We start from the raw sequence: 27,078 nt of genomic DNA, 5'->3' as shown, positions 1-27,078 counted from the left end.
CGGTCAGACTTCGTGGGGGAGTGGGACATCTGACCCTTTTGGAGCCCGGGAGGAGCTGAGAGTTTCAGCCCCGCCCTCCTGTTGCTGGCTGTGCAGAGGCAGCGGGGAAGTGCCAGGGAGCCATGCAGAGCTGGCTTTTTGCCACTGTCTTCCAGGTTGGCTACCATCTGGGAGTCAGGTGGGCATGTGCTGGGCTCTTCAGCTGCGTGACAGGGAAACAGAGTTCAGGTTTAGCCTGTGCAGCCATGGGAAGCATAGGAAGTGCCTGCAACCTTTCCCCCCTCCACAGAGAGCAAGCTACACCCAAGTGTCTGTGTGAATCACTCCTGCCAGGTCCTGGTTATTCCTGCTAAGCTCATTTCTGTGGGGAAAGGGACAGCAGCTAAGAGAGGAGGTCATTCAAAGGGTGAGAACCCCTACCCTCTGGTGTCTGGAGGCCCCACCCCCACTGGTCTACTATAAGCTTTTCCCTAACAAACTTGCCCACTGACAAACTTGCCAAGGGCCAGGCAAGGACTGTGTCTGAAATTGGCTTGCAACAGAGAACTTCTCAGGAGGCCCAAGACTGGCACAAGTGGCCAGCTTCAAATAACACTGAAGAGGGATTCAAGGGGATCCATGTTCAGCAGATCCAGAGATTGATTGCAGTAGGTCCAACACACTGCTGAGGCAAATCACACTTTAAAAAAAAATCATTTGTTTATTTCCTCTTTTCTATTTCATTTTTTTCTTTTCTTTTTCATATCTCTTTATTTTCCCATTATTACTCTATTTTTCCTCTTTTTACCCACTTTTCTTTTCCTATTCTTTATTTTTTCTCTATGTATTTATTTTTTTAATTATTAGTGTTATTTTTCTCTTTTCCTTATTTCCTTTCATAATCTCTTGTCCATTTCTTTTTTCCTTTTATAATTCTTTTTGTTTTGTCTTTTTTTCTTAAATTTTATTATTTTGTTGTTTTTGTCTTTTCTTTTTCTTTTTTCTTTTTTTTTTTGGTGGTTGCTTTTGTTCTTGGTATTAGTTTGGGTTTTTTTGCTTGTTTGTCTGTTTATTTGTTTTAGTTATCAGTTTTGTTTTGTCTTGTTTTGTTTGCTCATAACCTGTACAACAATTTGCATGATGTGGTCAGGGTTGAGCCTTACAGTCAACCAGCCTGAGGGTTGAGTTCACCCATGAACAGGACAACAGCAATCAAGAACCAATTATAATAGGAGGGCCCACATAAACCACACACGGGTCATTCCTAGAGCACCCAGCTCAGGTTTCCAAGGAGACTACACTACTGGCCCTACACTATTGGCCCTCACTACAGAAGGCCACCCCACCAAGTTTGGGAGTCTTAGCAGTTCTATTTAATGCATAGAAACAAACACAAAGAGACAATGAAAATGGGGATACAAAGAAACAGGCCCCAAATGAAAGAACAGGAGGAATTTCCAAAAAAAGAGCTAAATGAAATGGAGGTAAGCAATTTATCAGAACCAGAGTTCAAAGTAACGGTTATAAGGATGGTCAACAGCATGGAAAAGGACATAGAAACCATGAAAATAGCCAGGCAGAAATGAAGAATAACACTTGAAATAAAGAATACAGTCAAACCTCAGTTCTCAAATGTCTCCCATCTTGAAAAATTTGGCTCTTACAACTCAACAAAAAGACAAATAACCCAAATAACAAATGGGCAAAGGACTTCAATAGACATTTCTCCAACTAAAATACACTTCTGGCCAATAAGCACATGAAAACGTGAAATGAAGCATGTTCTACCTTTATGTCTATGACTTTTTTTGAATATCTGTGAGGTTTCAAATTAGTTTTGTTTTTAAATTTTCTTTTTTTTTTAATGTGTTTTATTGATTACAGTGTTACATTTGTTCCAACTTCCCTTCCCTCTGCTCCCCTCCACCCGGTGGCCCCCCTCCCTCCCCTTGTCCCCCCCTTTTAGTCCATGTCCATTGGTTGTGCATATAGTTCTTCTCAACCTCTCTGTCTATTCCATTCCCTCCTACGATGTTTCTTAATTCCTATACCATCTCCCTCCCTCTCCCCCTTCCCCTTCCCTGCTGACCTCCCCCCAATATGCTCCCCATACCTGTAGTTCTTTTTCCACTCTCATTGCCTATTTAGTTTGCCTTTTGTTTCAATTCCCTAGCTTCTGTTGTTGTTTCTTGTGATACAGTTTTCATTTTAGTGTTCATAGTTTTGATCCTCCTTTTTCTAAACCAGCCCTTTTAACATCTCATATAACAGTGGTTTGGATCTAATGAACTCTTTCAGTTTTATTTTGTCCTGGAAACACTTTCTCTGCCCTTCTATTCTGAATGACAACTTCGCTGGATAAAGTATTCGTGGTTGTAGGTTTTGGATTTTCATTACTTTGAATATTTCTTGCCAGTCCCTTCTTGCCTGCAGGGTCTCCCTTGAGAAGTCAGCTGATAGTCTAATCGGGACCCCTTTGTACATGATTCTTTTCTTCTCTCTTGCTGCTTTTAAGATTCTCTCTTTAACTTTTAACATTTTGATTATAATGTGTCTTGGAGTGGTTCTCCCTGGGTCCAGTTTTTTTGGAATTCTCTGTGCTTCCTGGACCTGTAAGTCTGTTTCCTTCCCCAAGTTTGGGAAGTTCTGCTTTATTATATTTTCACTTAATTTTTCAATTTCTAGTTCTTCTTCTTCACCCTCTGGCAATCCGATCATCCGTATATTGGATCTCTTATAGCTGTCCCAGAGGTTTCTGATCCTCTCATCATTTTCCTTGCTTCCCGTTTCCTCTCTCTGCACTGGTTGACTGTTTGTTCCTTCTCTGTGTTCTGGTTTGTTGATTTGAACTCTGGATTTTATTTCCTCACCATCTGTCTCGTATGTGGTTTTGTTCCTTTCAGTGTCAGTGTTTTTCAATTCTTTCTCATCTTTTTCCAGATCTTTTGTTAATTCTGTAAGCCACCTGATAACAATGGCCCTGAACTGAGCCTCTGACAGGTTTCTTATTTGTTCATCTGTCAGATTCTTCATCTGTTGCCTGGTGAGCTGCGCCACCGGGATTTCTATAGTTGTCTGCCTCATTTTGACAGATGCGTTTTGTTTTCTTGGGCCGGCTATAGGGGGCAGTGCCTGTGTACTCGTCACAACCCAGCGACCAGCGGCGATCCGCAACCTTTTTCGCCGCGCTGTGGCCCTTTGTCGTCACAACCCAGCGACCGGCGGCGGACCAGCAACCTTTCTCGCTGCGCTGTGGCGCTTTGTCGTCACTACCCATCGACCAGTGGCTATCCGCAATCTATTTCGCAGCGTTGTGGCGCTTTGTGTGGGGGCGGGGGTCCAAGATGGATTCCTGCAGTTATTCTGCTAGGAGACCGGGATTCGTCCTCCCGCCCTCTGGGCCTCACTGTTCGATGATGCGGTGGCTGCTTTTCCCAGCGTTGAGGTCGCAAGCTGCTGAGGTTAGACTGCAGCTGAGATTGCTCTCCCTGCCGCTGTCCCTGGTGCTACCGCAAACAGCTCCGCCCCCTTTCAATCGTCTTACCTGCCCAAAGGGCGCCGCTGGTTTATAACTTCATACGTTGGGCTTCCGTGTAGCTTTTATTTTCTGGAATTTCTAGTTATCTTTTGTTTTGAAGTAGTTGTATTCCTCTTTAGTTGTAGAAGGAGACCGAGCATGTCCGTCTAAGTCTCTGTTTTTAAATTTTCTGTTTCTTGGCTTATCTCTTCCTTTTGCAGTCAAAGGTTCATTTCGTTATAGCAAATTTCTAGAAAGTGAAGCACATTTTAGATGCGGAAAATGTGCAACCATATGTGTAGAAGCCAGAAATGCAAAAAGCTTACTCTGGGAGGGATGATAATGTGATCATTGTAATACTCTGGACATAGTGAGATAAGGGCCTGAACTAGAATGAATAGCATAAAAACTGAAAGAAAAGAACTGAGTAATTAGGCAAGAAGAAAAAGTGTAATTGGGAACTAATTTCTCCACTCTACAGACTTACACAGCACCCTGTTATTGAGCTAATTGTATGCTACCTTGTGATGTTAATTATTATATGCATATGTCTTTGCGGCTATTCATGGCAGGAATTGTATCTTACTCATTTTTTAATAGACATTTATTGATCAAGCACTATTCTAAATGCTAAGATAAAGTGGTAGGCAAAGACAAAAAAAAGCCTGCCCTCATGGGCACTTAGATCTTTCACAGTGCTTGGAACTCAATGCTAGGTATTCCCAAGGTAAATATTTATTATTTAACCAAATTTTAAAAGGTAACATTAAGTCTTCTATTTGTATCTGTGTGTGTTACAAAAATTTCCTTTGATATTAAACTCATCTTTCTTTAACTGATACAAATAACTGTTATGTATTCAGATTAAACTAATATCCCTCACCTTATTTAGAGGTAAGTAGCACCTTGATGTAATGAAGAGTACACCCCAGAAGGAGTCCAGGATTCCAATTGACTCTACCATTGAGTACGTTTGCATATGAACTTTTACCCTCTTCATTCTCTCAGAGCCAAAACATTAGTATCTTTTAGCACTTACACTTTGAGTCTGAAAGTGGGACAAAATTTTCATTCTTGTGAACTTGGAATAATGTTGTGGCTAAACCATCTAGTACATTTAATTGTCATTTCATGTTTCATTTGAGATTAATCAGTGACTTTTTTTTTTCTCTCTCTTTTACAGACTTGGGGCTGGATCAATATATAATAAAACGCTTTGATGGCAAGGTGAGCAAACTATGACATGTGTATATTCTGTTTGCTAAGAATACCTTAAAGTTCCTCTAGAATTATTTGTGGGAGATTTCTGAATACATGTTTATCTTATCGAAAAAGTATGTTGTTTAGGCTGGAGGCATATAAGTTTCTTCAGAATCTTCAACAGAAAGAGTCAAGCAGAAATTTCTTCTACATTTATCCATACAAGGTAATACTCATGGGTTGTCTGCTGTTTATATTAAGGGCTATTTCGGTGTATGTTGACATTTGACTTTTAATTCACAAGCCCCCCCAATATTACATTACTTTTAAAAACACCTATCTGATTTGACCTTCCTCAAACTTCAATAGTATATAGCAGTAATCATAACCAGAAAATTAGGGATGTCCTTACTAGTGCTTTTATAACAATTATGAAGACCACCCCAAATTTACATGTTCACATTATACTTACTTACAGTTCTTTATTTCATGCCTGAATAAATTGTAAAATAAATCATTCTTAGGTATAGAAAAGGAAACTTTCGATATTATTATGTCAAAGCAGTTAGTTAAACATGTTTTTTCTTTCTAGGCTGAATTCTCCAAAAAGAGAAAGAGCATATTACACGGTGTGAGAAAGAAAAGTAAAAGGTCGATTTTAAAGGAGGAAGAAAGAAGAGCCAGGAATGGCTCTATAAAGCCTAAAGTAAAAGAAATCAGAAGGAAAATCATGAGGTGGCTGGGAAAGGCAGGATCACAAAAGAGAGTCTAGATGGGTAGAGGTCAGGATTAGTAGAAACTGATCCTGCAGGAGTGTCAATCCTGCATCATTATGTAAACTCCGCATACTGGTACAGTGAAGATATAAGGGTTAAGGTCTTTTACACAAGTGGAAAGAATGAGTGGTTGTCTTTCAGAGCTGAGAGAGCTCAGCCAAGGCTTCCAGCCTAAAAATTACTTTTCCCATTCGGGTGGCACAGTACCTCGATTTGTGAGTATCCTCTTTTTAAAAAGTTACATAATCTAAAAGAAACAATGATAGAAAAGAAAAGGCACTGTACTTGATGTCAGGAGACCTAGGTCCAGAGTCCTAAGCACAGCCACTTCTTCTTTCTGATCCTTGGTGTCTCTGCTTTATGTATGAAAATGTACCATATCCATGTTAGAGGCTATTTGCAGACACTGATGTTGGGATCTGATTTCAGTCTCTGGCAAGTCAGGCGCCTGTCTTAATCTGTTTTTGTGTTACTCAGAGTCCAAAATATGCCTGGCAAACAGAAGACCAATAAATGTTTGATGACTTGGGAAAATCATATAGTCAATCACATATTCCTACAGCAAAATCAATTTAACAAATCACTTTTTTGGTCACTGAAAGAATCCAGAGTAGCATGAGAATTTAGTTCTCTATGGGTGTATATGTGTAAAACTAAAAACACGTAAAGAAGTTGAATATGTGCAACTTGAACAGCAAATTTACATGTTATAAGTAGAATTTCCACTTTTAGAGATCACGCAAATATAAAATCCCCAATGATACCTCATGTTTCATACATGCTCTTTAATTATTTCCCGTTTCAGCCAGTAACTATCCACCTGATGCTAAAAATTTGCAGCTTTTGGCAAGACTGATGAGCTCCCCTATTGTTTCAATTGTATTAAATTTATAAGTTCTACACTTCTTATCATTGGTTTCACTTGCATTTTTCTGATATCCACTTATTTTTATAAAATAGCAAGAGTAAAATGCAATAAAACGTTAAAGCATTTGAGTGCCCACCTTGATGTGGAGACTTAATGGCAGTGCTTCTGTCTTCGGAAGGCAAACTTTCCAGATTATAGTCGCAAATATTTCTGCACAAAATTCTGGAGTAGAGTGGGAAAGGCAAGATTTAGGTATATTAATGAATAATGTTTGAAAGTATAATTTTTATGAAAGAGAATACAGGAATGGAAGACTCATCTAAGAAGGTGTAGAATTAAACCAGTGATCCTGAAATAACCAGCTTGTTCATTAGCAAAAGTGCAGGTTTCCCTTTCATCCATGTTATGATATGCATACTTAATGCCTTTGCCAGGTTCTTCATGTAAATCTTAGTTTAATTTCCATCAAATATTTTCTTAAGATCTTGTTTTGTGATAAATGTTATACTTCTTAAGTAGTATTTTTAAACCAAGTTCTCTACTCTTTATATCTTTATGAATTGTCTTTTATTTCAGATGAAGCTTAAGAAAGTAGTTTTGATACTGTTTTTAAGCCTCAATATAATGAAGAGTGCAAAATTCATTGTGTTTACTCAGTTTAGAAATTTTTCCAGGGATTTTTGCCTTGTGTGAAAGCCTTTACTTGGTAACTATAAGGATCAACCCTTATTCAACTATCAATCTTCCTGTTTTTGTTGGGATCTGAGTGACTCTTTTGTTTTCTCAATCAGGAAATCTTAATTCCTAAGTAACAAGTTTCTAGAGTATGTAAATCCTAAAACAATTATTGAATTGTTGAAAAAACAGATTTGTGTGGTAATTATAGTAAATTTCATACATGATGACTAGAAATTTAGTAGAAAGCTAACATCCTAGAGGAATTTTCCTTTTAAACTTGCTCTCATTTTTAAATGGGTAATTTTCTCTTTCTCCTTTTTTAACTTAGAAGATAAACTAGTTATGAACTGCTTAGAGAAGAATATTGACTCTCATTCTCTTATGCCCCATTGCTTTAAATTTTAACACACCATTTAATAAAGTCTATCGTTTGACCAGTAAGAAACACTAGCTTATTTTATTGCCTTGTAATTGAATTGTACTTTAGCCTTTTTGTAATTGAAAGCAAGAACAAATGTAGTAATGGTATCATTTTCCTGGGGTCTTCTCTCATGTATACTTGAATTTCATACAATCTCCAGAAGCAAAGTAGAAAAGAATGGTCCAACTGATATTGAAAAATAATTGGATTGTTGTTTCTTGATTTGATACCTATCCTCTTTTCTCCTATTCTGTTTGACTAGAAAATTCCCTTAAGAAGTAAATGAAACATTTTTGTTTCAAGTGATCATGAAAATGAATTTGATTAAGCACCTTTTGAATTTTGGGGAGGATCTTTTTCCAGAGCCTATTATGTTAATGTGCCCTTACTCTAAGGATACTGGCAATTTCTTTTGTACAAAAGTCATGAAATACATTATTATTGGAACTTAAATCATTTATGCATTTCAAAATTATACTAATACAGGCCATGTATGAAGAAGCTGTAGTCAGTGGCCTTTGATTTTAAGAATATATTTTGTAGACAAGTGTTATTTTTAAAAATATTATATTCAAACTAGGTTTTAAAGTTTAAAAAATCTCAAAGCTGGAAAGAGTTCAGATTTTGTTAAAGGATGTTTAAAAATCATTATAAATAGCATATTAGCATTCTTATTCAGATGGTAGTATAAAATATGGTCTGGCTTTTGTTTTAGTGAAATATGTCATAGATTAAAAACGCAGACCAGCAATACGCAATGTCTGTGCATTTTTCTTGTGACTTATTATTTCTGGATTACTTCTTTAATGAAAACTATCTTTTTTTGTGTGTTTAATTTTATCATCTAATAATTGGTCTGTGAAAGAAAATATAACTTCTAAGTGTAGACTTTCTATTGCATAATTGCCAAATAGTTCTCTCATTTAACCATTTAGTTGCTGTCTTTTATTGGTGGGGCTTACACCCTTCATTTCCCAGGTTCTCTTGCCTCTTTTTTTTTCCCCCCTCAGCATATCAAAGATAGAAATTGTGTTTGGTATTTTCTGTTTCTGTTGCTTATAATAAAAGACACTCTCCCTATCAGATACCACCATGGTTTTTTTTTTTTTTAAGTTACAGTAGAAAACTGAATGATCTAGATAAAATTGTTTCCTAAACTAAGAATACTAGTATTCCAGTTTTGGTGTAATCCTCTCTTCTAAAAACTAATTCCTTTTAAAGGAATTGCTCATTGAAACTAATTGCCCATTATTATCCTTCCACCATTTTATTTTTTCAGAAAATAGATTTTTTTATTATTTCCTCCTTATCAAGTTCCCTTTTGCCCCAGGCTCTCCTGAACATTGCAGGAATGATGCCCCCGGATTGAGTTTATTCAATATTTGTAATTACAGCCCCCTTAGAATCTTTCCAATTTGGAAGAAAGAATTAACGAGTGTTTTATTTTAAAGGTTTTATTTATTCAGTTTTAGAGAGAGGAAGGGAGGGAGAAGGAGAGGAAGAGAAACATTGATGTGCAAGAGACACATAGATCGGCTGCCTCTCAGGCACACCTAACTGGGGACCCCGCCCACAACCCAGGCATGTGCCCTGACCAGGAATTGAACCAGAGACACCTCGGTTCACAGGCTGGCACTCAGTCCACTGAGCCACACCAGCCAGGGCCAAATGTTTTATTTTCATTTCCTTTATGATGCATACCAGAATATTTGTTCACATGGAACAGGAAAACAGTTTATATCAAATTAAAATGAAAATTGTCCACATTCAGGTAAAAGAAAAGTATGGTTAAAGGCTAGAAAGGGAAATAATGATTGCAGTGTTTATAACAGAAAAGATGATCAGCAGAAAAAAAGTTTTAATATTACTAAATGCTTTGAATTGCTTACTAGGTAAAAGCTATTTTTAAAATATTAATAAATGAACTTCTTATTTTCTTTTTTGTTTTTCTTTTCAATTTTTTTTTTTTCCATTACCGTTTAATCCCCTTATACCACTCTCCCCCCAGCAATCACCACCGTTGTCCATGCCATTCCCTTTAGGGGTAAGTCTTCCCCAAGCTGAGTGTGGGCCCACATTACTGCTTTATTCAAGTTGTGATTATTTACTTCATATCACAGGTAACATATGAGTCTAGAATAAGATCAAGTATAGTATTACTCGTTGACATATATAGTAAGTTATATAAGGGATTTCCTGTCTTCTAAGAGTGAAGTGTATTATAGATCAAGAAAATTAAATTAGGAGAGGGTGGACTAAAATTCTCATGGGGCAGAATTTGATAAATCTTTACATTTGTTTGAACTACTTTAATTCTGCTCAAACTTAAATAGCAGGTTATGATATTCTTATGACTTCTGAATTGTTAATTAGGTGCACCTCTCTCTCGCGCGCGCTCTCTCTCTCTCTCTCGCTTCCAGAGAATTCAAACCAGTTAAGCTTAAATTCTTGATGAACTGATAAGTTTATTCAGGTTTTTCTACTGATAAATATGAATATGTCGGCAGAATTTTATTGGTTTTCGCTCCATATTTCTTTGATTCATGTTTTCATTTGCCCTATAAATCCCATCTTAAAAGTAGTAAAAGTAGGATAAATCACTTGTGTTCTCTTTTTTTTATAACAGAAAAATTCTTGCTTTAAAAAAAAGCTATAATAGATTCCAAGAGAATGCATATTATACTTCAATTCCTTGAAGCCTGAAATTCTCCACAAATATTTCATAATCCCATATTATTTTAGGGATAATGATTAAGCCCTTAAAAAAAATTAACAACTCATTGTTATCAGTATTTTAGTTTTCCAGTTTAAAGTTAACTCTCTAAATGACAAATGCTTGACTCTTTTTGGCTCTTGAGGTAATTATTATCAATAATAATAACATGAAAAAGAATAGTTGAGGCTTTTTGAGTTTATTATGTGCCAACCACCATTCTAAGTGCTTATACATAATAACTCATGTAATCTACACAACTACTCTTTTAGATAGCTTACTATTTTTATTATCATTTTACAAATAAGAAATTAAAGTACATAAAAGTTAAGTAACTCAATCCTTTTTTGAACTAAAATCATACAGCTAGTAAGTGGCAGAGCCAGGATTCCAAACTGGTAGTCTGGCTTCAGAGTTCACCATCTTAAGCACTGTGCTATACCATCTTTCATATAGCTAAGCTATTTGTTTGTATAATCTATTTGTAAATAGAAATTTCTCAGTTACTTTATTTTACTATCTTAATGCTGTTTGTGCACAAAAGTAAAACTTTTCCTTTTACCTTCATTTTGCTACAACTGTTGAAGTTAATTTTTTCTGTTTCGATAAAGTAGTTGAAAACCCATAATTAACCTGAAAAACCACATAGTGTTTCATTTTAAGAAAGAAAATAAGAGATATACAAATTTTAATACCTGAATGAAGAAATCAGAATTTCAACTTTACTGTTAATTCTGTTATTTGCTCCATTATTTTCTCATATGCCATGAATACCAGTTGGCATTTTGAAAAAATACTTTTCTTATTTAAAAAAATTTTTTTAGAGCCACCTCTTAAAGTGAGCACAGTCATCTGTGTTTGAAAAATTGGATCTTGGCTTATTGTAATCAAGATAGTAGAGAAAATAATATTTCTGCTACAAACTGAACTATTTGCTCTTTCAAATATTGATTGGTTGCATGTTAAATGTAGCACTTCTTGAATGGGGCCACTCATTATAGTCAATCTTTAGAGGAGCAAAAGTTTAGAATGTAATTATATTGCCAAAGTGAACTCAGGAACTGATTCGGCATTTCAAGAAATCCTTTGATACCTGCTGCAATTTTCTCTTACTTTTAGTCTCAGATTTTTCATCTTCTCCTTTCTCACCCAAGGTTTTTAAATTATTTTAAAACCACTTTCTCATTTTTCTGTCTCCTTGCAAATTAGCAGTTTTAATTCTTTTGTACATACCAGAGTCCTAAGAAAATCTGGTTTTGATGTTTGAAATATTTTCCAAGGGATTTTGATTTTGAGAATCTTAGTATTTGACAACTCTATGTAAGATTGATCGATATTATAGTATGCTGAATTGAGGATGAAAAATAGATTATGAATTGCTGAACTTCTTAGTGTATAATAAATAGTACAGGATAAAAAGAGTGTGACTTAGGATATAGATAATTCTATGTTCACATATGGATTCTGCCTCATAGCTGATGGGTAACCTTGGGCAAGAGACCACTTAACCTCTCTGTGTTGGTTACCTTCTCAGTAAAATCAGGACAATAGGTAAAGTACCTGGCTATACAAATTACAACTATTTTGTATGACTTTGAGGATTTTACTCAATTTAGGAGAAGAGTTAGTTATGATATATATTATATTCTTGGTTTGTGTGAAATGATACAGAATAGAGTACCCTATGCATAATTACTTTCTCCATGGTTCTTTCCTTCCCAGTTAGATCAGGTGTAAAAATCTACTTATGCTATCTCTGTAATGAGCAGTTGACTGGGAGTGAATAGCTTGGCCATGAACCAAAGAGAGACCTCTAGTTTGATTTCTCATATCTGAGCTGTCCTGTGTTCAGTGATTCATCTCACCCCTGTCACATCAGTTCTAGCCTTAGGCTTGTAAATTGCTAAAAGCATTTTTTAGAAGATTTTATTTATTTATTTTTAGAGAGAGGGGAAGGGAGAAAGAGAGGGAAAGAAAGACTGATGTGTGAGAGAAACAGCTATAGGTTGCCTCTCGCACACTCCCAACTGGAAACCTGGCCTGCAACCCAGGCATGTGCCCTGACCAGGAATTGAAGAGGTGACCTTTTGGTTTGTGGGATGATGTTCTACCCACTGAGCCACACCAGTCAGGGCTAAAAGCAAATGTTTTTAGTCAAGAATTTCTATCATGCTACTAAACTTGGTTTGAGAATGTATTTCATAGCCAGTGAAGTTTATTTGCTGAAAAAAAAATCTTTAAAATCATGTGATATTTGGAGATGTTTTGGAGTGGTACTCAGCTAAATCAGCTAACTTAAACTGCTTTATCCAATCTCCAAGATGATATGTGACTAGTACTGTATTTAATGCAGCACAATTTGCAGAAGAACTGAACTCGTCCTTAGAATAAATTGCTAATCCTCTGAACTCGTTTGAGTTTGGCTGCCTATGTGTTAATAAGGATGGGTCAAAATTTTCACCAGATCCTCTCCCCTAGTATCTTTTTTTTTTTTTTTTTTTTTTGCTGAAGTACAAATTTAATAAAGCCTTTGATCACGTTTTAACCCATAAGTTATTTGTGAAAGCAAAAATCCCACAACTTTTTAGAACCATACAAAAGTACAGATTTAGTGCTTTAGTGCAATATTTCCAGCTGTTGAAGAGAAAAACAAATGAAATGACAAAGTACCCCTCCTCGTCAGAAAAACAAAAGTAAAGTTGATGTTCGTGCTTTAAAACCACTCTCTCCCCAATCCCACACATGGTTCTCAGGTGATAAAAAATCAAGATGGGATCCCATTTCTTTGTGCAGGTTGACAATTATACAGGCCCAACGGAAATGTACAAACTGCTTGGTGTATACATATAGTCAGAAGAAACCTTCAGAAGAGTTGAGCATTTATAGAGTGTAGCAAATCCACAGAATCAGAGGTTACTAACAAATCTTAAATAATAAATTCCTGTGTCTTTAAATTTCTTGCTCACTGTTCTCCCCATCCTTGTTCCTCTTGTGTTCATTAATTCATATTGCCCTGCACCTAGTCCCATTTTCACTTCCTTTGACACTCCTTGTAGTTAAGTCTTAACCTGTAATTTTTGCTTTTAATTTTGATTCCCCTTAATGACTTAACAATAAAAAGGATGTATGGTTTTTTCAACTATCTCCAAAATAATCTCTTGTTATGCAGGGAGTACAGTTTTTTCATTCATATATGAGTTCAGTAGTTGCTTCCCTAAGTACAAAGGCAATCTCACTTGTTGAGTAGCACCTGAGAGCAGCTTTGAGTTAGAGGTGTGTGTTTTAACCCCACTGCTGTGGAGGGCTGTTCAACACAAATGTAACAAGGTATTTTTGTGAATGAGAGTTGGCATGTCAAATGCATCCTTTAGGAAAATAATTAGTGTAATAGTCTTAAGATTTGTCTTCTAAAGTTGATACTATGGGTTATTTTTCTGAATAACCTAATGTTTGGGACTTTTTTTTCCCTCACAATAAACACGTCCTTATTAAACCAGGAATTTGGAGGAAAAACCCTGGGTTTTTTATTTTTGTACTTTATAATTATTTATTTCAAACTCTTTGTTTCACAGTACCCTCCACAAAACCCCTAGAATGTACCAGATATATTTTTCTTTGATTCATAGTCATTATTATGCATAGCAACACATACTACTCAAATTACATTTCATTGGAATGGGTGTTATATTAAGGAGACAAGTAACTTTGATGTGGAATACAGAGTCTTGCAAAATTGCTTTTATATCCTAATGAAAAAAATTGGGAAATAAATTTCAACAATGCTTTGTGTCTAGTTGGTGCCCTTTTCTGAGATTTTTGTTGTGTGCTAAATGGTTTCATTCTTAAATAGAAGAGGTTCAAATATGTCAAAATTTTGGGAAAATTAAAGTAACTGGAGAATAAAATTTATTTTCTTCCATTTTGTCCTTTAAAAAATGAAATGTTTGCCTTGCATTTTCTGTAAGATACAGGTAATTATTTGTGTGTTTTATTTTTATAGTAATAGGAAGTTTCTCTACAATGTAAGTCTCATTTGGGGGAAGTTAGATTGAGTTGTTGGGGTTTTTGGGATTTGTTTTTGTTTTTGTTTTTTGTACCTAGCAGATAGTATATAAAACATATCTGTTTAGTCCTCATTTTCTATTTCCAGGTGTTCAGTGATTTTATAACAGACCTTAATAGGTCCTTTATATTTTATAGTATTTTGTGATATTTATATATATTCAATTTGGGAGTTTTTGTTCATATAATCAAACAATGTCAATTTTTTTCTCTTTTTCACCTTCTGATCAGGATTTCTGGCAGGTACTGACAGCATGTGCTTTAAATTAATTAATGTTCCAAAAGCCATAGTAATGCTTTAGAGACAAAGGTTTAGTACAGTGCATGCTCATGTCCTTTTCCCTGCTCTCTTCAGAGAATTATTTTATTTCTTTCACTTTAAATTAACATACTTTATCTTTAATATGACAATTCAAACACTGCACAAGTCCTTGAGAATATAATACCTAGCATAAATTAAAAGGAAGGATTTTTTAAAAATTTACTGTGTTCTTTATAAAATTATTTACATTTATTGTAATTATAAGGCTCATTTTACAGTATAGACTTACAACTATAATAACTGTTAACATCGCTCAAAATATTCACAACTTCTACCCATTTTTTTAAAAAAAGAAAAATTTGGCTAGTCTATTTTAAAAAGAAAGTTTTAACATTATGTGTCACACAAAAAGTCAACAAACTATTTTAATCACTATGCTGCATAAGGGATATTCAGTTAATTGGGTCATTTAAATAGCTTAGTTCCTAATTGAACTGTAATAGTAGCTTCAAGTGAAAAATTATTACTTTTTTCTTTTGAATTTTTTTACATAATAATTACAGATACTAGCTGTTGCTTAGTTGCACTTTGCTCAAAATGGCTTAAGGGGAAACAGAACATTTTTGCTTCTCTGAGCTAATCAATCTTAAATTGGAAAAGCTAGCAAATACGTGGAGAAAACCATGAAAACAAGAACATATAGTTTGTGGGCTGACAAAAGAGAATTTCAAGGACACATATAAGAAGTACTTTTAAAATCTATCTTTGAAGGCTCCCACTCTTTAATTATAGCTTATAAATTATTAAACTTTATTCATTTAAAAAAATTAAGTTGTATTTCTCAATAAAATATAAACTAAACTGAATTAGACTATCTTTTGGTTTAAAATAATTAATGATATAATTAATGAAGATTATAGGGTGCTCTTTATTTTTATAGAACATTTTTCATGTGCTTCCTTGTTTTTAAAATGGGATATTTTTAGTGGTCCCATTACCAAATCCCAAACCAATTATCCTATCTTTTCCTTTAACTGCATTGTAAAACACACCAACAAATATTTAAATAATTATGTCAAAATAATTTATTGATAACCCCATTATCAATGTTTCTAATCCCTGAGATTCTATTTTAGAATAGCTATGGCACAGCCATAGTGCTAAGGAGTGTAAATCAGATGAGATGCTAACACCTGTGATTGAGGAAAGCCACTTAGTGTTCTCTAATTACAGCCGAACAGTTTGTAGGAGCAGCTAAAAACTTGATAATTGTATGGTTTAAGGTTTAAAGGTTTAAAATGACTTGCTTTGGATAGGTGTCCTTCCTAGAAAGTGAAAAAAGAGGTAAGAATTGGTAGGTGCTTAGAAGTCTCTGGAATCTGCAGCATTGAATAGTCAACCACCATTGTTGACAAAAGAGCACCAGTCTTCTCTAAACTTTGACTATTGAAAGTAATATTCTTTGTTGATCAAGGATTCGAAATCAAGTTTTACTTTATTCTTAAGGATATCTTATTAATAAGCTTTATGTGTTAAAAATAATGAACTTTTTTCTTAGGTAGTGGGGGGATTGTTTATCTCTTTTGGGTTCTATAAATATCACTCATTTTGGTAACACTAGTATAAACCCTTTAAGCTTCCAAAGGTCAATGAGCAGAGCAGTTACTTTATAGAAGAGGGCTTTCTTGCTTGCTTTTTTACAGGAATTTGTCCTTTGCATGCTAAATTCCTATTGCCTGTGGGAAGACTGGATTCATTTTGTTTTTCTGTTAGCATAGAGTGCATCTTCAGATGCAGCTTTCGAATGGTGTCAGATACTTACGGTATGCTGCAAGGAGTATGCATAATATCTCTTTCCAGTCTCTCAGTTCCACCACTAACTAAAGTCTGCTGTTTAACACATGTGTTTGATTATTCATGTTGAAAGCAATATAATAATTAAGAGCTCCCAAAAAAGTGTATGATTTATTTGGCTATACCAAATATTCATACTTCTTTTATGATGTTTTTAAATATATTTTTATTTTAGATTCTGTTGTGTTTGACTTTGGGTCAATTTGATTTGTCATTGTTGATTTGAAAGCATGAGCATAACTAACCATTACATTTCTAACACCTTCATGTTTAGCTTTTTGTCATGAAACAAGATTGCAGACTAACTTCCTTTTTCTTATTACTTTAGCCAAAACACTTGAGCATGTTTTAAGGTTACACAAATAAAGTTCTATGAAAACTATTCAAAACAGTTCTTTTCTCCTATTCTGGTAAAAACAAGTGCTCAGCCTAAACATCTACTGAGGTGCTTTGGTTGAAGAGAATGTGTAAGGAGAGTCAAGGTGTAAAAATATGATATGCACCTTGTTCATCACTAGCTTGACTTTCTCTTCAAGATAACTGAGCTGATACAAGCTAAGCCCCAAGATAAATATTTTACAATAGTGAACTGTGTTTTTTTCTGAAAATATCCAATCCCATTAACAATTTAAGAAATTGCAAACAATGTAGATACCTGGTGTATGTATTTCTGTGTATTTGACACAATACAACGTAATGGTTCATGGCATGGGTTCTGGAATCAGAACATGACCTGCCGTGCCACTGTAGCATTTCACCTTGGGCTACTTATTTAACTTCTCTAAACCTCAGTTTTCTCATCTGTAAAGTGCTGACAGTAGTGTCACCTACCTCATAGAATTGCAGCGAGGCCTGAAACAGATCATGCAAGTGCTTAGCACAGTGCCTAGAATAGAAATACAAACTATAATTTTAACATTCTTGATATATCTTAATGGTCAGTGGTGTTCAAGGGATATCTATAAATGTTTCATTTTGAAATGAGTAAAAAATTCTTCATCTAAAGGGTTTCCTGGTGGATAATAGTTACTAGAACAATATAAAACAAGGATTTGACTGGTGGTCCTCAGAGTGAATCTTTTAAATTTTTATCCTTAAGATGCATTTTTGTATTATCTTTTTTCCAAATGGAAGAAAGTGACATATTATATTAACATATTTCTTAAAATTTGTACTGAGGTTGTTTTTTAATAAAGTGATAGGGAAGCCTTTATAAACCATGTGACTAAAACCAAGACTGCTGCTGAGTTCAGGACAGTTCTTTTCAGCACTGATTGGTTTGAATGGTCAAAGTTCAAGATTAATTTTTAGATTTAGGTAGGAGATAATCAGTAGTGGTAAAACATCAATATTTCACCCAGAAAAAGAATATGCACACTTGGAAGCAAGTGTGCAAACTTAACGTGGAAGAACTGGTGATTTTCCCTTTCTAGGGTTTTTAATCATGCCTCATCAGATATTGAGAACTAAAATAAATTATTTTAATAAAGTTGTATTATTTACTTGAAGTTAGTGCTGTTTCAGAAGATTTATGAATTTTTATCATTGCTTTAATCAAATATTCTGCCACTGTTTTTTAAAGCATCCTCATTTGTATTCATTTTCTCTATAGCCATGTAGTTATAGCCATAAAATAGAAAAATGTTTGCATTTTAGGCATTTTGAATAGTTCTCAGAGCTGACGTGGTTAGAATTGGGACTGAAAAGAGAATGGCTTTCTGGCAGAGTTAAGTTTATAGTATCTTAAGCATTCACCCTCCACACTTTGTTGCACAGTAATTTGTTTGTTTGCCTTGAAAGCAATATTACCTCTGAAAAGATTGGAAACTCTTAAGTCAGGAGAAGAATAAATCATGAATTCCAAATTAGAAACATTTCACTTTGATTTTTATATGACATATCTCCAAATTTTACCTTTCTGAAAATTCATATATGTGATGGGGGAAGAAGAATAACACATTTTAACTGTGCAACATTTTCTTTTGATTTGGAATAATGTGATTGTTTAAGATCAATATCTTACTAAGGCTTTGGCATCTATCTGTGTGCCAACTAAATAATGATGTATGAGCATTAATTGCATGGGGAAACTGCTGAATTTTTTCTTTCTAATACTCCAGCCCTCCCTGTCCCAACCCCAACCTTAGGCAGAAATACTATTTATCATTTGGAAATGATATGCCAAAGTTGTATTTTCTGGAAGAAGCATATTGTTACCATTAATTTTTCTTTGAAGTATAAATATTTCTTGAGGGGTTTAGGTAGACTTTGAAATGTATTTCAGCAACATAGAGAAATGTTAATATTAAAACAATCCAATTGTTTCAGTCTCATAAAGGATGACTTCTTATTTTAAATAGTAAATGTGTATTCTTTATCAGCTTGTCTTTATACCAGGGGTGTTTTGAAGTTCTAGATGATATGGTAGCATCTATTTTACTGTCATACTACCATCAACTTCTATTTGATAGGAAAAGTTTATTTTGAACTATAGAACTCGAAAAGTGAGTCTTTACTAGAATAAATAATGAGATTAAACTCCTAGATACGATTTTTCTCTTTGACTTCAACCAGTTGAATCCTAGAAGTCTTTTGATCAACTCTGTAACAGTTAGGATTCACTTTTGAGCACAGTTAGTATTAAGGAGTTTAATCACATCTGGAAATCCCAGTCCCAGAGCTCCTGATGGCAACTTAAGCCAGATGTTTTATAAGTTTATGTGATATATCAGAAACCGGAGTATGAATGCTTTAGCAACAAAATTATCCTGCTAAAATGTACGAGGTTATAGACTCACTGAGAAGTGTAGCAATTACACATGTATAGGGTATGATTTGCTTTAAGTTTACTCTTAAGTATTTCTTCTTATCTAAAAAATAAAAAGGGTCAGAATGGTGCAATTAAGATCAATACCAATATCCTTATGAGATTATTCATTTTCCTTTATTTGAGGTCAGTAGTTAGAATGTTTTAGTGATATTGAGCCTATAGCTATGTTTTAAATTTTGAAACAAATAAGATCAAAGACAAGGTCATGTAAATGAATAGTAAAATAGTTAAGTTTCAACTTATTGAAGTCGGTGAGCACATTTCTTTTAAATATTCTGCATAGTTTTGTTCTCCAAAAGGGGTAACATTTGCCAGTAAATTGAATAGAAATATTATTCTGATCAGTTACCCTGCATTCTGCTTTCACAGACTTAATTTCAGGGATTCAAGTAGTTGCAATAGAGTTTGATATGTAACTTATAAGATGCATTTTAAAAGATATCTCTGTAAGTTATTTTTTATTACAATCTCTTTTTAAAATGCCTGGGTCTGTTTCATTTTCAGCATATATACTGACATATTGTTAGAATCTTTCCTCAAGAACTTTATTATGATACAGATATCTCATAGACCTTTAATATAATTGTTTCCTTGTTACTGAACTGGTATCTTAATATGTCACTTAATTTCAAATTATGTGTCCTTATAATAGAATTGGAATATATTTCTTTTTTACTTTTATAATATATACGGAAATTTCTTTCTTTTAGTTTGTCTTGTTATATTTGTTATTTATATTGTATTTATTATGTATGTTGAATTAAATACAAATCTGTGATTTTCCTAGTAAAAATATGTATTAATATAAATGTTCGTAACTATAAGAATGGAGTTGCTCAGAGAACCATGAGGAGCAGTGAGCAGACAAAAAGAAGTTTATTGAGGGAATCAGCAAGCAGGGAGGAAGCTGTGCCTTGAATGGCCCAACTCCGGGTTCCTAGGGAAGGAGGGGCTGTTTTATAGGGGGAAGAAAAAAGAAACTATTGAATTCAGTTGTTTATCTTGCAGCTGTGAGTCTGGGGGCTGATCAAGGCTGAATGGAGCTCGGCTTGACACTCCCCGCTATCACGGGAAATTCCTAGACAGCTGCAGGCGGGCAAGGGCAGGGGGAGGGCATGGGAACCGAGGCTGTCAGTAACCATCTCTGAGAAAGAGAAAATGAACATTATTACCAATACGTTAAGAAACATTGTTTTCTTCGGACTCTGCCTCCATATCACATCTGAAGTGCATAAATGGTATTGGCTTAGAGGGAAAAATGACTTAAAATTTAGCCAAAGATAAAACATTATCCAAAAGAATAAATGAGGGAACATTTTACTTGAAATTCTCAGTTTGCAGAATTAAATACTAATGAGACTTCAGAGTAAGAAAATAAAAACATAAAAACCTCCCTCTACTTTTCCTTCCTTGAAACTTAATTTTTCACTTTTATCATACTTCAGGACTTAAAAAAAATTATTAATTATCAAACTTTGGTTTTATGACAATTTTGGTGTTTGTGATTAATGTCATGAGTTTTATAAGAATCAAAAACTTGCTTATAAATTCTTAGAGTTAATTAATTAGAAGTACAGGGGTTGGCAAAGTAGGTTTACAGTTGTGAGTACATGAAAGTTTATTCTTGTATTATTATTTATTGTTTTTATTTTTTTTATTAACCTACTTTGCCCACCTCTGTGTAATCCTAAGTATATCTGAACCACTCTTGGACAAGTGGGTAAATTGGAAAGCATATATGTAACTTTTCTCCCTCTCCTTATACCCCAACCCCAACTTCAAAAGCATGAAAGAACAGTATAGACCTGTAACTAAACAATTAGAAGATTGTATTGCGAAGGGCGCATCACAAAGCATGGCTAATTTTAAAATCCTCTGTAAATTTAAACATCTTTTTTTTCTCATTTTTAAGGAGCAACTGTAAAACACACACATTCTCTGTTCTTTCTCTCTTTCTTCAATTTTTCCTGACTTTGAAACCTTCTATTTCTCTCTGGTCATGACTCCTTCTCCTTTTTTGTTTACTTTTCTAGAGTTTTTCTTCTATAGATTTCCTGTCAGATGTCTTTGATTTTTTCTTATATACAGCAATTTGGCATTCTTTTGGCCTCTCTTGCTCCCTGTCACTCTACTCAGTACAACAGAGACCTCATATATAGCCACACAAACAGAAATATTTTCTCCGTTAGAGGACTGAGTATTGCAAATATGGACATATCCCATTTAATGTAGTAGACGCGGGGAAGCCTTCCTGGGGAAAATCACACTAATTGAATTAGCATTGTAAAGTGTCATAATATAGCCCCTATGGAGATATGTTACACTAGTAATTCTCAATTAATACACAATCAAGATCTGTTCAGTGACATCTTTATTATCTCTGTAGACTTTATACTTGTCCTAATGGTGGGGATGGCTAGGCTTAAACCAGGGCCACAAGTGAATCTCTTGCAGAGTCTCTCAAGCTGCCTTTTTAAAAACCATTTAAATAATTCCATGTTTAATTATACTTTGAAAAAACAGTCATACACTTTGCTAGTATTGAAAGACCTTCAAAAGAAAATAGGCTACTCAAGTCAGAAAATATCATGTAAGGGTAGATCTATACTTATATGGTAAGTTGATTTTAAACAAATGGCTTAGGAACAGCTCAACTGTATGTCCATAGTTTTAAAAAATAAACGTTACCCCTTAAGTCTCTATACACAAAATTGACTTGAAATGGATCATAGTCCTAAACATAAAATCTATAACTATAAGGCTTCTAAAAGAAAATATGAGAGAATATTTTTATGAACTGGACATAGGCAAAAATTTATTAGCATATAGAAAGCAATAACCATAAATGAAAAAATTGATAAATTAGACATCATGAAAATTTAAAACTCCTGATTGTCAAAATAGAAATTATAAGCCACAGACTAGCAGAAATATTTTAATAAGTATATTTGACTATATTTTTTATTGCTGAGAAACAAATCCAAAGCTTAGTGGCCCAAAACAACAGTAATCATTTCTTGTCTCTCCTGCTTTCTGTGAATAAGGAATTTAGGAGCAGTTTGGCTGGATGGTTCTGGATCAAGCTCTTTCATGAGTCTGAAGGCAAATGTTGGGTAGGACCTTAGTCATCTAGGCTACCGGAGAATGAGCATGCAAGATTCATTTCTAAATTACGTACCCAAAATAATTGAAAGCAGATAGTCAAATATTTGTACATGAATGTGCATTGTAGCACTAAGTGGAAAAAGCCCAAATATCCTTCATTGAATGAATGGATAAACAAGTTGTGGTATATATACAATGGACTATTATTTGGGAATAAAAGGAATACTGACTGATGCTACAACATGAATGAACCTAGAAAATATTATGTTACTTGAAAGAAGCCACACCATCTTGTATAGTTAAAATGGTGAATTTTATCACAATCAAAGATAAACCCCCAAATGAAAAAATAAAGAAGGGAAAAGAAATCTGTTCTGGATTAATGGATATTAAAGAGATATTTTAGTTAAATGCCATTTATGATTGTGTATTGCATCCTGAACTGGGGGGAAAATAGATATAAAGGAAATTTTTGGGAAAGTTGACTAAATTTGAAAGTAGAAGGTGGATTAGATAATAGCATGTATTAGTATTAAGTATGGTGGTTTTATTAAATTTATACTGTGATATGTAAGAGAATCTGTTTGTAGGAAATATATACTGAAATATTTAAGTGTAAAGTGTCTCTAACTTTCAAAATAGTGCAAAAGAAAATATATATCTATATAAAAATGATAAAACAAATGATGTATAAGCTTTTGGTGAACCTGAGTAAAAAGTATACAAGAGTTCCTTGAAGGATCTTTCTACACTTTTCTTAGTTGAAATTATTTCAAAATTAAAAGCAACCAACAAACCTTTCTGTTATCTTCTGAGCAGCAGCATTGTCCAGATTAGTATTAGAAAAATAATGTTAGGTATGCTTCTTTGGCTTAGTTGCCTCTGTCCTCAGCTTTTTGTCTGGTTTCAACTTCTGGATCCCAGTATATTATTTATTTTATTAGCCTCTTACACTTTTATTGTTCTGGCTAGTAATGGTATGCTTTTGGGAGCAGATTCTCATTTTGTGTATTTTTTTCCTATTCAATTCTTTACTTTTGCAGTATCTTGGATAATATTAAAAAAATGTAACTATTTACTTCTTTTATTTTGAGAAATTAAAATACTACTTTCCCAGTGAAAGGCTTTGCTGCTCCTGTTTTCATCCAACAGCTTTTTTTGACTGAAATTTGTGTTTACTCTCTTGATAGAAGATCGAGTATGGTATGAGATCTACCCTTAATTTGGACATATTGGGCTATGTGCTCATTTTTTTTGTTGTCTCAAAGAAGTAATCTCTGAACGCTGTCAAGCAGGACCATGCGTTCTGTCCATCAAAGCCCTTTTCTCAGTAGAATCTGCCATCAATACCTAGTACCGCTTTGTTGACATTCACCTATGGATTTTGACCTTTCTCTGGTTACTGTTTCATATGAACAAACCAATACTTAGTAAAGGCTATCAGTGGGTTTACTAAGAAGATCATGATCATTCACTTGGTGCTTGTGTTTACAATTGGTTAATTAATTTTCTTTCCTTTGTGGTGTATGATGGGATCTTCACTAGACAGAGGTAACCAATTGGGGAGTCGTGCACCTGAATGCTGGTGTGGTCATGCTTTTTGGTTTAGTTTTTATGATATTCCTTCCAAGGTTATGTTTGCAATGCTGCTTATTATTTGCGCTTGCATGACATTATTACTTTGATTGCGCTTTCTTGGTTTGGGTTCTTGAAGCCTCCTACTTCGTTTTCTGGTACTCATAATAATTTCTTGAATATCTTAGGTTGTCCCAAAACTTAACTGAAATTAGTTTTAAGTCTAACTCTTTGGTGGATCCTTTTCAGTTTTTGAGAATATATTCAGTATCACCACTAAATTTATAATTCAGCCAGGAATTCAGAAAACAGTAGGTTTGTTTAAATACCCAGGAAGAGACCACTTGCCAGACAGACTATTACTGCAGCTGATAATTAACTCTCTTTGTGAGCTTTATGGATTAAAGAACAGGAATGTACACTAGGATGAAATCTAAGTTTTAGGAGATTTCATCAGATAACTGAGATTTAGGAGCTTCCACCAAGGTAACAATAATTATAATTAAATTAAACCATGTCTAAAGCTTGGCATACATGTCTCATTTGCCATTATGTTTTAGAAATGCTTTTTACTCTTCAAGCTCTTGTACATTCCAAAACTAATATTCTTGGGGGTCATAAGGAAAAATTAAAATTAGTATTTCAGAAATTAGTTTTCTGAGTATTTCTGTGGACCTGGGAAATAGTTGCTTATCTCTTCTTTTCTAATCACTAGTAGTATAGTTTTCTTGGTCAATGGAACTAACTTTGTATTCGTTTTTTCATTTGTTTGTTTTGATTTTTTTTTTTTTGTACCTTATATACTTCTATAGAAGTTGGATTGTTTTTAAAACTAAGAAACAAAACTAACCCTGAACTGGGTCTGTATATGTTAAATGGCAGGAATTCATAAAATTGAAATTATTTTCCAGTGTTCATATTAATCCAGTGTAGAAACAAACACAATTATCTTTCGTCATATAACTTTAATCATCTTGAAAACTGTAAAGGATCCATTAATTTGGAATGGCTATCAGAGAAATGCTTATGATAAATACCATAAAACTGTCAGATAAATGGTGATTTATCTTTACTTATTTATGTTCTCATTCTGCTGTATCTTCTTTTTGTCTTTTGGTGGGACACATATATCTAATAGAAAATTGCCCAGGAACGAGAAAAATTTGCTGATGAAGGCAGTATATTTTACACCCTTGGAGAATGTGGACTCATATCCTTTTCAGACTACATTTTCCTTACAACTGTTCTTTCTAGTAAGTATAAACTATTCTTTTTATTTGCTTATAGGGAGCATACAGGACTATAAAAAGTTAAGTTGATTGGAGGGGGAAACAGAACATGTTTTAGAGTTAATTGATTATGTTACATAAAATTTCATTTATCTTGAATTCTCTATAATGTGTATAGAACAACCTGAGAAAGAATAAGAAAACTATAGTGTCAAGGTAAAATTAAAATAAAATTTTAAACTAGTCTTGGCCAGTTGGCTTGGTTGGTTGGAGCATCATCCCATGCACCAAAAGGTTGCGGGTTTGATCCTGGTCAAGGGCACATGCCTAGGTTGTGGGGTTTGATCCCATACATGAGGCAACTGATGGATGTTTGTCTCATCTCTCTCTCTCCCCCCAATCTCCCCTCCCTCCCTCTCTTCTCCCTCCCTCCCTTTCTCTCCCTCTCAGACCAATAAAAACATATACTTGGGTAAGGATTAAAAAATAATAATAATAAATTAAAAATAAACAACTATTAAGTTACATCTACCTTTAACTGTTTGAAGCTCTATATTCTGTCAAAATAAATTCTATATTGCCTGCTCCTGTATAGTCTTTAATAATGGGTTTTCTATATACACTATCAAGTCATCTGCAAATAATGACAGTTTTACTTCCTCCTTTCCAATTTGGATGGATTTTATTTATTTTTATTGTCTGATTGGTGTGGCTAGAACTTCCAATACTGTGTTTAAAAAAAAATGGCAAATCAGGCACCCTTGTCTTGTTCCTAATCTTAGGGGGAAAGCTTTTGGTTTTTGCCTGTTGAGTATGATGTTGACTGTAGGTTTCTTGTATATGGCCTTTATTATATTGAGGTATGCTTGCTTTATTTCCACTTTGCTGAGAATTTTTATCATAAATGGGTTCTTTTTCAGCATCTGTTGGTATGGTCATGTGATTTTTGTCTTTCATTTTGTTTTTGTGGTATATTACATTTATTGATTTGTCAATATTAAACCATCCTTGCATCCCTGGGATGAATCCCACTTGATCATTGTGTATCATCTTTTTAATGAATTTAAGTATCTCATTTGCCAATATTTTGTCGAGGATTTTAGCATCTATGTTCATCAGCAACACTGGCCAGTATTTTTTTTCTTTCTTTGTGGTGTCTCTACCTAGTTTTGGAATTAGGATAATACTGATCTCATAGAAAGAGTTTGGGAGTCTTCCCTCTTGAACTTTTTGGAATAGTTTGAGAAGAATAGAAATTAGCTCTTCCTTCAGTGTTTGGTAAAAGTCACCTATGAAGCCATCCAGTCAGGGCTTTTGTGTGCCGGGAGTTTTTTGATTACTGCTTCAATTTCACTAGTTGTTATCAGTCTATTCAGGCTTTCTGCTTCTTCTTGATTCAGTTTTGGAAGATTATATGTTTCAGGAAACTTGTCCATTTCACTCAGGTTGTCAAATTTCTTGGCATGTAGTTGTTCATAGTAATTTCTTACAATCCTTTGTATTTCTGTGGCATCAGTTGTAATTTCTCCTATTTCATTTCTGATTTTATTTATTCGTGTCCTCTTTTTTTCTTCATAAATCTAGTTAAAGGCTTGTCAGTTTTGTTTATCTTTTCAAAGAACCAGCTCCTGGAATTATTGGTGCTTTGCATTGTTCTTTTAGTCTCTATGTCATTTAATTCTGCTCTGATCTTGATTATTTCCTTCCTTCTGCTCACTCTGGCCTTTGTTTGTTGTTGTTTCTCTAGTTCTTTTAGGTGTAGGGTTAGATTTTTTATTTGAGATTCTTCTGTCCTTTTTAGGTAGGCCTGTGAACTTCCCTCTCAGGACTGCTTTCACTGTATCCCATAGGTTTTGGTCCATTGCGTGTCATTTTCATTTGTTTTCAGAAACTTTTGATTTTTTCCTTGATCTCATTGTTAACCCCTTCATTTTTTAATAGCATGTTATTCAGTTTCCATGAATTTGAATGCTTTTGAATTTTTTCCTTGAGCTTGGTTTCTAGTTTCA

General features: G+C 34.3%; 1 protein-coding gene across 3 annotated transcripts in view; it reads left to right on the top strand.

Moving 5' to 3' along the window:
* MICU1 (mitochondrial calcium uptake 1) overlaps positions 1-27,078 on the top strand; it is a 237,564-nt gene that overhangs the window by 84,446 nt on the left and 126,040 nt on the right. For all 3 annotated transcript variants that reach the window (XM_090278189.1, XM_090278188.1, XM_090278186.1), the window contains exons 5-6: positions 4,680-4,723; positions 24,979-25,093. In XM_090278189.1, coding sequence (XP_090134315.1) covers positions 4,680-4,723; positions 24,979-25,093 — 159 coding nt within the window. The remainder of the gene's footprint in view (positions 1-4,679; positions 4,724-24,978; positions 25,094-27,078) is intronic.

This window comes from Furipterus horrens, unplaced genomic scaffold (assembly GCF_987537825.1).
Source record: "Furipterus horrens unplaced genomic scaffold, mFurHor1.1.pri manual_scaffold_5, whole genome shotgun sequence".
NCBI classification, from domain to species: domain Eukaryota; kingdom Metazoa; phylum Chordata; class Mammalia; order Chiroptera; family Furipteridae; genus Furipterus; species Furipterus horrens.
The sequence above is the reverse complement of the archived record's forward strand: the minus strand, read 5'-3'. Positions and strand labels throughout refer to the sequence as shown.